The following is an 11,458-nucleotide window of genomic DNA, read 5'->3' as shown; positions in this document are numbered from 1 at the left end:
CCTCACACAAGACATATTGGGGGACACCTCATATCTAAACCTTAGCAATAGGAAAACAGGCAGGTTTTATTCCAAGCCAGCTTGGAAGGAAGATGGATGAAATATAATTGTTTCAACATTTCCATGTCAGAAAAGCCCTGGGACAGGACAGGTTTTAAAAGTGCATTAGAAAGAAAGACAGAAATTTCACAGGTTTTACCTTCTTAGGAGTCATTGTGGCCCAAAGAAATTTTGCAGGTTTTGCCTGTTTCTGAGTCCCTGGAGCCTTCTCCTCATATCAAAAGGAGCCAGGCCATCCTGAGATGAGGATCTATGCGTCACCATTGTATACTAAGTTTGTCAGTGTGGGAGGCCATCCCTGAGCTATTGGCATAGCCTCTACTCAGTTATGAAGCTAAGGAAATTTTGGTCTGGCCTTGCAATCATTTTGTGGTGTTTTACGCCCAGCACGTGACCTCAGTCTTCACTCAGCTATAGAGGCTGCTTAGTAGCTCTGGAATCAGACGTTACCCATTGGATTTGAACAGCCCACCCTCTACCTTATTTGGCAAAAGAACATTCCATGATATCTTTTGAAGCCCCCTTTGTATAAATAAAGGAAATGCAGGCTTGCTTGCTCTCTCTTTCCAGCGTGGAAGCTCGACCATAAAGTTGAAGGAGAGCCGTTCTTTCCCCCATGTTTTGTGATTTTCCACCATCTTCCTCTTAGCTTTATATTGCACCCAGTTTGTCTCATCTGTGCGGGTCACAGTCGAGATGTCAGGATGCAGACAACTCTTCTCTTTGGTCCACAGGGTGAGCTTTCTTGAACTGCATGTGGAGAGCTGCACTGACCTCAGTTCATTCAAGGAGCTCATCTGTACCTGGACCTGATTCAGATGATGAGACTCTGGAGTTGACACTGGTTAGAAGAGGAAATGAGACTTTTGGAAGTCTTGAGTGGAAAGCAGTTTACTGTACACGTGGAAGGAATATGAATGATCTGTGGTCAGAAGGGTGACTTTGGTGGTTTTCAACTGATCACAAGTTCCTTGATACTCAAGAAGAGAACCTAGTTCCCCTCCTCATGAATGTGGCTGACTTCTTCAATTCACTCCAGTGATGAGACAAAGCAGAATCGATGGTGTGCAGCCACAGACAAAAAGACACAGGGTTTTCCTGCTTGTTCTGCTCTCTCTTGGATCATTCACTCCTGGCTAAGTCATCTTCCACTGGACAGTCACCTAAAGAGAGTCCTCCATGGCCAGGAACTGAGGGCTGTGGCCACGAGCTACAGGAATGAGCTGTGGATGAGGTCCTTCCTTCCCTGCCCATCAGCCTTCAAGTTCTGTTCTTGAACATTCCCCATAGGAAAGTGGCAAGATCATAAACCCTGGTAATTTCAAGCTGCTCCATTTAGGAGTGATTTTAACAAATCACTAAGTAAGAAATGTACAGGGAACAACTATGCAATTGAGGGATTTTTAGTTCAAAATCCCCAAGAGAAAGCTCTATTTGTATTTATTAAGTAAGTGTAAAAGGTCAAAGAGAGCCAGGTGTGGTGGAGCTCACCTGCAAGTCCAGCCTAAGGAGGCTGAGGCAGGAGGATTGAAGTTCAAAGCCAGTCTCAGCAATTTAGCCAGGCCCTAAGCAACTTAGTGAGACACTGTTTCAGAATAGAATATAAAATGGATGGTGATGTGGTTCAGTGGTTAAGTGTCCTTGGGTTCAATCCCAGTACAAAAAAAAAAAAAAAGAAGAAGAAGAAGAAGAAGGGATCAGAGAGAGAGAAAGAAATATAGTCTTTCACATTGAGCCAGACATTTGCCAGTTCTGATGCTCTTACTTTTTCTAGGAGTCTGAGTTTTCCACTGGTGTTGTTTGCTGTCAAACTAAAGAATTCCTTTACCGTTTCATATAGTACAGATTACTATTTGTTTGATTTGGATGTGAAGTGCCCCCAAAAGCTCACATATGAGACAGATATACTCTAATGGATTGGCTATGTTTTACTCTGAGACTTGAAGGCATTGCCTCCCTTTCTTCTTGTTCTATGGTTTTTGATAAGTCATCGGGCAGAAAAGGAGGTTCCAGAGAACAAGAAACAGGAAAAGTAACGGGTAGGCCCCAAACCTTTGATGTTAACAGCCACAATAAGCCTTATGAGTCACCCCTCCAATTAAAAGGCTGATAGGTTGAGTGGCAGAGATGTGCTATTGGCAAGATATGCATTTGCAGTATAAATACTGAAGTGAAAGTCAATTCATGGGAAAAGATACTCCATACCAACAGTAAGCCTAAGCAGGCTGGGTGGCCACGGTGCTATCAGGAAAAAACACATTTCAAAATAAAATGTATTGTTAGAGATAAAGAAGAACGCTTCATGAGGATAAAAGAGTCAACAGGAAGTCAGCACTCAGAAATACATGAGGCAAAAAACACAGAATTACATGGAGAAACATACAACTCCAGAATTGCAAACAGAGAGTTTCATACACTTCTCGGCAACTTCTTGAAGAACCTACTAAATAAAGAGTTCCAAACAACACAATGACTATGTCAGTAATTCACAAACTTTTTGGTATCACAATCCCTTAAAAATTGAGAATGCTAAAAGAACTCTGGTACAGAGTGGAATACTATTTATCCAGAAAAAAGATGAAATCCTGTCATTTTTGACAACACATAGAACTGATGATCATTATGTTAAGTGAAACAAGTATTATGTGATTTCACTCATGTTTAACCTAAAAAAAGTCAAATTTCATAGGACAAGAGTGGTTACCAGAGGCTGCAGAGAATAAGGGGGTGGGGAGAGATGGGTAAATGTTGATCAATGGGAACTAAATGATAGAAAAGAAAAATATCATCTGGTGTTCTATTTCACAGTAGGGTGCCTATAAATAATAATTGTACTATATGTTTAAAAAAAACTATCAAAAAGAATTTTAATGCTTTCACCACCAAGAAATAATAAATGTTTCAGGAAGCAGATATGTTTATCCTGATTTAAATATCACATAATGTCTACATGCATTGAAACCTCACTCCATAAAATGTGTACAATTTCTATATGTTGATTAAAAATTTTTAGAAGAAGAAACGGACTTCCATTTATATGGGTTATGTCAAGCAACACTAATATTTGTTTTGTGTGTCTTTTTAAATAGCAGAAATAAATGCATTACATGTCACATAAATAACATATTTTTATGGAAAATAGCTATATTTTCCAGCACAGAATAACACTGAAATATAAGAAATTATTTTACATTTTTAAACTCTCCTCTGTGAGACTTAGTAATGATAACTTGGCTACGTATTCTTCTCTGTTCAAACTGTAACAATCATTGTTTTGGTTGAAGTACATGAAGAAAATTTGGCTATACTCTGAAATGTAGTTAGAAAGAGGAAAAATTTTAATAGCTTTTCAGATATTATGGATAGTCTTCTACAACATTAAAACTCAGCAAGCAGCAGAATTTTACAGGTTAGTTACAAAATAGAATCCGAAAACTTATCAATGAACTTATCATATTCTGTTGTGTTAAAAATTAATTGGTCTATCTTACACTTTGAATGGATCATGTATCCTTCCACTTTGCCACATTATGCATTGATTATTTGGAAATTATTGATTCATAGAGTTATACAGATCTTTAAAATGTTAACACATTTCATTAAACAATGCTTTCAAAACCATGTATGTTCAAATCACCACCAATAACATCAGGGAGATATTTAGAAGAAGAAATGTGGCAAACAAGTTTTTTATATTTTTTTAATTTCCTCTTGAAAATATAATTTTTATTGTCAATGAAATTTTCCTCCAGGTAATAGGCCTATTTGCTTGATTTTGAGAAAACTTATACCAAATGCCCAAATCTAAATAACCACACTGTTTCTCAATTATTCTTTCAAGGAAAAGTGATGATCCATTAAATGGTGAGGGGGCTAATTCCACTCACAACTCAAGCATGATACAACTGCCTTTCTGTCGGAGACCAGCTCCAACAGGGGGTCTCAGGAGACGAACGGATGGTGAGGAGTCGGCGAAAGAGGGGTGGAGAAACAACACAGACACCAAAGTGAAGGTGTTGATCCCAATCTTTACTTGTGAAGTTGATCATATATACTTTTCATTTTGGCAGGCTTACAGTACTTTGTGGTTACAAAACAGTAATCATTATTCAAAGAAACAAAAATATTACGTAGTTACAATTAGAATAGAAGAATGTATTTTGGCTTATGCATAAGCAAGCATTTGTACTTTCAGTTCGCGTTTTGTTTTGAGCTGTTTCTGCTTAGTTAACTTTTAATAATAGTTACAAATGTCCCAAACTATTGGCCTATACCTTGACTATTGTTTCTTGACTTACTGACTGGAACCGGTGCCATGGTTACGGCAAGTGGTTGATTTGTTATTACTTTTAATCAAACAAAAGTAAGAGCACAAACCATTGTGCACAGGAACAAGAACAAGTTGCCCAGTCCTAAGCACTAATCTATCTTCTCTAGATTTTAATTTAATTTCTCAAAAACTTCCTTGACAGGAATACAGGGAGTTTTTCATTAGACATTAACAATTTACACTCCACAGCTGAATCATTGCATTTAGAGCAAACAGATCTATGCTTTAGAAGTAGTTGCATTAATTGGGAAAGTCATGATTTTTCCTTCATACTTAATGGTCATATGAGAAATCACAACTATACTTATTAAAGGAATACAAAAACAAATCAGCCCATTCCCAGAAACATACTGCGCTCCTCCAGAGGATGGACGCCTTGCGCCATCCACCTCAGTAGGGCCTTGCCATTGCCTGAGTCAGGGGAGGGGCGCAGCACCTTTCCATCTGTATGCAACAGGAAAGCTCCCTATTTTGTCAATCTGACTTTAAAAATACATACTTGAGGTTCAAAATTTAGCAAAAATGAATGATTGTTATTGCTTCATCAAGACCATTCTTAAGCAAAACTGGCATTTGTTGTTTGAAAGTGCATGGCAGTGAAGAATACAAGACTTACCTATAGAGCTTGGTATCAGTCCTTCAACTGAGCTAAGGCACCAACAGTATTACCCACTATAGATTTTGCACCCACAATGCAAATAATGCAGTGAAAATAACAAATAGTATACAGTGAATAAACAAAGAAGGGATTACAAAACTAGAAAAATCACCAAGTTGCAATCCCAAATATATTAACAGAACTAGGCAATTAGTATCAATGGTTGCTAACATCATAAAACTCTTCTTATGCAAGTAGAATTACATGTCTTTTGGTGAAAGATTACACAGCCACCAATAGGCTTTCCAAAATTATCAAACCAGAATCTAATCCCACCTCTGCACCAGATGCTAATTGGTAAAAAAATTACAGAGGGCAAAGGGGCATGTTAAACTGCACCATGTTTATGCAGGCACCAAAATCCAGGGTGTGGGAAACACTTCAGGTCAAGTGACTGGAGCTTTTCCTGAATTAATCATAATGAAAAGAAGGGGATGGGGGAGAAACCTGAGATCTAGGAGACATAAAAGATAACTAAGTGTGGTGTGCAAGAATCACACTTGGGTGAATAGGCTATAAATAACTACAAGAAAGAGGGCATCATAAATGGGAAGAAAGGGGCTTGATTGTCCTGAGACACATGAAAACTTTTGTAGTGACTAGAAAAGTGCTGTTTCTTGACCTAAATGGTGACTATAGGGGTTCTGCCTTAATCCATTAAATCATATATTTTGTGTGGTTATCTGTATCTCTGTTTTACTTTGCAATAATTGTTTTTTTTAAATAGTAAATGGAAACAGCAACTGAGCATCTGTCTTCTGAAGACAGTGGAGACTGCAGTTGAAAGATAGATTTAGGTATTGTGGGGGTTAGGGCTGGGCTCTAGAAAAGCATAGTTTGGGACTGGAAAGAGTTAGGTCTTCTGGAAATTTCTGAACCATGTGTTTGGAATGGGAACTAATAAAGCACACAATGAGAGGAAGGACAGAGGTTGGAGGATGTATGATCTCACAGCACAAAACTCCAAAATCCATTCAAGATTCCAAGAATCATGGAACAAAGTCATTCCCAGAACAGTGACCTCTCCAATGTCCTTTCCTAAGCCACAGCACTACTTCAGGTTTCAGGAGAGAAGCTTTGACCTAAGTATGGCTTCTGTAGAATAGCTCTTGAGATCTGCGGAAACAGTGATGAAGGTCTCATGAAGCAACCCCACCCCCCATTCCAGGAACTCAGGAGACATACCACCAGCCGGGGCCACCCTCTGCCTCCCTTACCCCGTTGACACCCTCTAGCCAATGCACTGTCTGAAGATGCCACCCAGAGACAAGGAAGAAAAGCTATTACCTTATCACCAGACTGAGTCTCCACAGATCCTGGAAAGAGACAGTGAAATGATCCATTTAGGACCAAATTTGATTATTCTGAGGAATGGGAAATGGCCTGCACTGTCAAAACTTGTGTCTGCTCACCCTAGGGTTGTTTCTGGCTTCAGGGATCCTAGTGACCCCTGTGAAGTACAGTCTTCCCTGCCTCAGATCTTGATGTAGGGAAAGTCAGAAACCAGGGAAGTCACAGGGCAGGTGGCAAGGTTTCAGAGGCTCATTACCTTTTCGAGCCCTGAGATGGATGATGATCCCCACCAGAAGGAAGGTTAGCCCAAGTAGGAAGGCTCCAACTCCACTGAGTATCTTTTTCCAAGAATATTCATGCTGAGCTCCTGCAGAAAACAAGTTTAAAGTTAGTGAGTAGCACCCAGTAGTTGGTGCACCTTCTTAAAATTCCAAAGTCTGTACTGGACACCAATGCTATTTAGAGAAGAAAAATATTTAGAAGTGGCACTCCAAGGTCAAAGTCTGCAACTACAGAGTTGCCTCCCACTTTTTATTGATTCTTATATTCCATGAAGGAGAGTAGTTCCCAGAGGGGGAAGCAAATAATGAGGTGATTAAACCTCCTTATTTCTTGGAAGACATGAAGATGAATAGCTGTCCTATTTTCTCCCATCCTAAAGCAAAGACTCTGATTTTTGTGACCCTCCCAGATCAAGGGGAAGAATTGTGTTGTGACCAAGATGAATGGGGAAGAGACACCCAGCCTGTAAATGTTTGATCCTGAGTCAGGCCCAGAGAGTACAAGAAACTACTCACTCCACTCCACAGAAACGGGGCCGGGCAGACTGGGGTGCTCAACAAGGCAGCTGTAAACATCTCCAGGTGAAGGAGTCACTTCCAGCATCACCATGGTCTGAAAGGTCCAGTCTCCGTTCCTAATAAGACCAGTGGACATAACACCAGCTCTCTCCTCCTGTCCATTCCAGAACCACCTGATCTTTATGTCCCCTGGATAGAAGCCTGTCACAGAGCAGAGCAGCAGGTTGTGCTGATGCAGGAATGGGGTCTTCTCTGGGTACACTGTCACCTCTGGTTGCACTAGGGAGGGAGAGAAAAATGAGACCAGCCAAGCCAGAGCAGCAACTTCTTTAGGGACTATCACTACCCCAATCTCTATCCCAGATCACCCAAGTGAAAAATACAAGTGTAGAGATATTGCATCCCTCAAAGACTAAGAAATAGGTTATTTCAATGCCCCCTGAAGAGTATGTAGATCTTATCAGATCCTCCTACAATCACCCCTTCTATTGAGAGTATGCTAGTCCTGAAAGACCCTGAGAACCTAGGAGGTCTGGGACCAAGATCACAGTGACCTGAGCTGTGAGGATAACGAGTGACTCACATCTAGCTGGGGACAGAACATATTCACACACTTTCTGACCTGTAACCCATTTATCCTGAAGCAGAAATTTACCTGTCATAAGGAAGAAGCACTGTGGACAGGTTCTCATGGAACAGACTCCTGAACCCCACTAGACCCACCTTTCTCCTCACCTTTTCTCCCCACAGTGAACGGGGCCCCCAAATTGTAGTTGTGTCTACAGAGCATATCCACAGATGCTCTGCTCCTCTCCAGTATATCAGGCCGATTGTTCCACTGCTCAGCATCAGGCAGCCCCAGCTCTGTCAATGCCACAAACACTCCGAGATCACTGTCAAAACGTGCATACTCCTCCAGGTTGAAGATGAATCTGACCACAAACTGCACCTTCTCTGTCCCATTGGTAAAGTAACAGTCGGCCTTTGCCTGAATCACAAAATCTTCTAGGGGGGAAAAAAAAGGAGGGAGACCATGAAACAGCCTCCCCCTCTGGGAAGTCCCATTCCTGCCACATTATGTCAGACCACACAGATCTGAGAGGAGGCTTTTGACATCAGTGAGCTCAAAAGTATAGTGTTTAGGGAGAAAAGAAACAATGTGATTCAAAGACACATTTTAAAAACTTTAAATATATGCAGAAAAATAAGACTACATATTTTTAAAAGCCTCCCTCATGTTCAAGACATACCAGACACACTAAGAATGAATATCTCTGGAGAGGAGAGAGTAATAATGGAGACAAGGGAGGAGAGGAGGGTCTTCCTACTGACCAGTGACTACAAAGTGCTGTGGACTCATTGAGATTTTTTTAGTTCAATCCTATGTCCTTAATAATAATAAAAGAAAATTCAAATGAGGTTAATCATGCAGGTAGGTCAGGTGAGACCTTCCTGAAGAAATGACACTTGAGACTTGAAGAAGAATTGCTGTTGATCTTGAGTTGTAAATTTACTTTTATTTCTAAGTTCAGAGAGCCCTTCGGGAACTCCTCAGCTGAGCCATAAGGATGATTTTCCTGGGCCAACCAGGCTCATCTCTCACTCAGCAGCCGATTTCAGGTGAGGTTCCAACCTCCAATTTTTCCATATTTATATTTTTCTCTGTTACCCTTTATAGTCTAAATAAGAAAAATCATCTGAATTTTTAATCATCATTTAAAATCTGTACCGATTATTTTTAATTGTATTGTTTAATGAACAGTATAAACTCAAAGTAGTTTCTATTCTCTGAGAACCATGATACTTTTCCCCAGAGTCAGTTCCTCTTTTGTCTTTAATGGAACTCTGACATTTAAAGGGGATTCTGTTCTTAGCACCGTACATCCTGTTTTCTGCACATAAATATGTGCTTTCATGGTCTAACATCACTACATGTTTGCATAGCCTGTCTTCTTAGCAAGAAAAATAACAGTGGCAAATTATATGTACCCAGTAACCTGAGAACAAGGATAACTAATGTATTCAACTTCTCAAAACTGCTTACTACAATTGAGACCATATAATAAGATCTTAAAAAGTGACTGAAGAAATTGTTTCCAGTACAATTTGTCTATAAACACCCCTACTAGATAAAGACAGAAATCATTATAATTGTCAGAATAATAAACTCCTGGTTTAAGAATGGCAGCTATTCTCAGACTGCCTCCAGCTTTTACAGTTGCTGTGACTGATATTGATATAATAAGGAATCTAACAAGACAAAACGTTTCCTTTCTTCCTACCCTCAAATCTTTGTCTAGGAACTGGAAGTCCTTCTCCCAGGGTACATTGTACATGATAAAGAAGAAAAGAGCACTTCTCTGTCAATGGGAAGAACTCTGCTCTTGGATGCCAGAAGTCACTTCCACTCGGTCCAGTGACCTGGACCTATAAGGAAAGACACCCCTCCCCCATGCCAATCCTAGCACACACATCCAGAAAGATGTTCTCTGCACTTACCTGGAGAGTCTCTGTTTTGAGTCATGGAGAAATTCAGCCTGATCAGATTCACTAGCAGAGCTGTCACCCAGGGGACCCATGCAGAGCCCATTCTGAAGAGCAGGAAATGAGAGTAAAATTATCAACCTCTCTAGAATAGAACTTGCCTCAAAACTCAGTGGGAAAAAAAATCATTGAGTATAGATAACTTTCTGGCCTCCATGGGATTGGAAACTTCCTCAGACTGTTAACCAATCAAGATAGAAGAGTTTTGCATCATTAGGCACTGGGCAGAATACCTTCATAAAGTTGTGCTATACTGTTCAGAAATTGGTCACCTGTAGAATCACTGAGAGTAGTTTAGGTAAGTGAGAAATGGGCTAAGATAAGAAGAAATACATATTCTCCATAGCATGGAGTACAAGGCATAAAGAACGAGGCAGATTGCTTCTTATATGTCCTGTTATACTTACTTAGCACTGTCCCTTGATTGTTCTGAAAACTTCCTATGGAATAGTTGACATTGACAACAGAGAGTGTGTGAATAAAGAAAAAGTGGATAGCATTCTGAGGTATATGTCCTAAGAGGAGTTAGCGAAGGGGTAATCAGAGAAGAAATAGAATAGATAACAGCCTGGAGAGTATGATTACCTGTAAGCCAAGAAAGAGCCACAAAAAGAAAGAAAGGAATATGGAGAGAGGATTCTCAAAAGAATAAAATACTGCAAAATTGTTTCTTAAGGATAGAATACAAGAAAGCAACAGGGAGTTCCAGTCAGCAGGATGGCAGAATAAGACTCTCTAGTACATCGTGGCTGGCAAAAACATCAATTAGAACAACTACCCAAGGAAGAAAATACTTTCAAAAGAGCTAAGGAAACCAGGTAAAAACATTTATAGTAACTGGATATAGCACAGAATTAAGAAAAGATGCAGTGAATCAGTTTTACATTACAGCTCATTATGAAAAGAGATACCTACATGGAGGAAGGAGAGTGGGGTAAGCATCCAATACCAGGCCCCCAAAAACCCCAGCGCTGGGCATGCTCCCAAAACCCAGACTCCTGGTCAGCCTGGTGAACTCAGTCTCTGTTGCTGCCTTGCTCTGGACCACCTCCAGCACTGGAATAGCTCTGAAGGTCAAGGAATTTAGGCCTGACCCTACAGATAAAAGATCCATGATGATCCAATGTCAGGCCAACCCCTGTGTCCCCAAACTCCAGGCCAGTACCTGTGGACTAAGCCAACAAAATTGACCCTATGCCAGAGAGGCTAATGTATTCACAGGACTCTAGGCCAGCCTGGTGGATTCAGGCTCTGGATGCCCCAGCACGAGGCTGGACTCTGTGGCCCCAATATTCAAGGTCCCAGCACCAGGCCAATCCCTGCAGGATCAGTCATCAGGCCAGTAAACATAGGCCCAGCCTCCAGTCCAGACCCTGTTTCCGGGTCCACCCAGTGCCAAGTCAGCCCTTCAGGTTCACCCCAGCATCAGGTTGGCATTCCTGGCCTCACGCAACAGGCAGGCACCCATAAAAAATGGCTCCAGGCCTATCCAATGCCAAGCTTTCCCCATTGCCCACCCACTCAACCCTTCCCTGTAGATCTAAGTACCACATCATGTTTCAGCAAAGGATTCTGTGTATCTAAGTCCCAAGCTGGTTCCCAAGGCCCCAAGACCTATGTCAGCCCTCACTGAGCTAGCATCTAGACCTGTGCGCCTCGCCTCCAGGGCAGCACCAGCAAATACAGGATCCGAGTCAGTCCCCAGGGCCCCAAGTTCCAGGCCAGCCCCAGAACCAGGCCAGAACCTGCAATCCTAGGCTCCAGGCTCCATGC

General features: G+C 41.2%; 1 protein-coding gene across 1 annotated transcript; it reads right to left on the bottom strand.

Annotated features, from left to right (window-relative positions):
• Window positions 1-6,544: 6,544 nt before the first annotated feature.
• LOC113178128 (HLA class II histocompatibility antigen, DO beta chain) lies at window positions 6,545-9,731 on the bottom strand. The gene is made up of 4 exons (XM_077801501.1): window positions 9,641-9,731; window positions 7,877-8,146; window positions 7,139-7,420; window positions 6,545-6,708 (listed from the first exon to the last, which is right to left on the bottom strand). The coding sequence occupies exons 1-4, from the start codon at window positions 9,729-9,731 to the stop codon at window positions 6,545-6,547; spliced, it is 807 nt and encodes a 268-aa protein (XP_077657627.1).
• Window positions 9,732-11,458: the final 1,727 nt, after the last annotated feature.

Source organism: Urocitellus parryii, chromosome 8 (assembly GCF_045843805.1).
Source record: "Urocitellus parryii isolate mUroPar1 chromosome 8, mUroPar1.hap1, whole genome shotgun sequence".
NCBI classification, from domain to species: Eukaryota; Metazoa; Chordata; class Mammalia; order Rodentia; family Sciuridae; genus Urocitellus; species Urocitellus parryii.
Note: the sequence above shows the minus strand (reverse complement) of the source record. Positions and strands in the feature narration are given on the sequence as shown.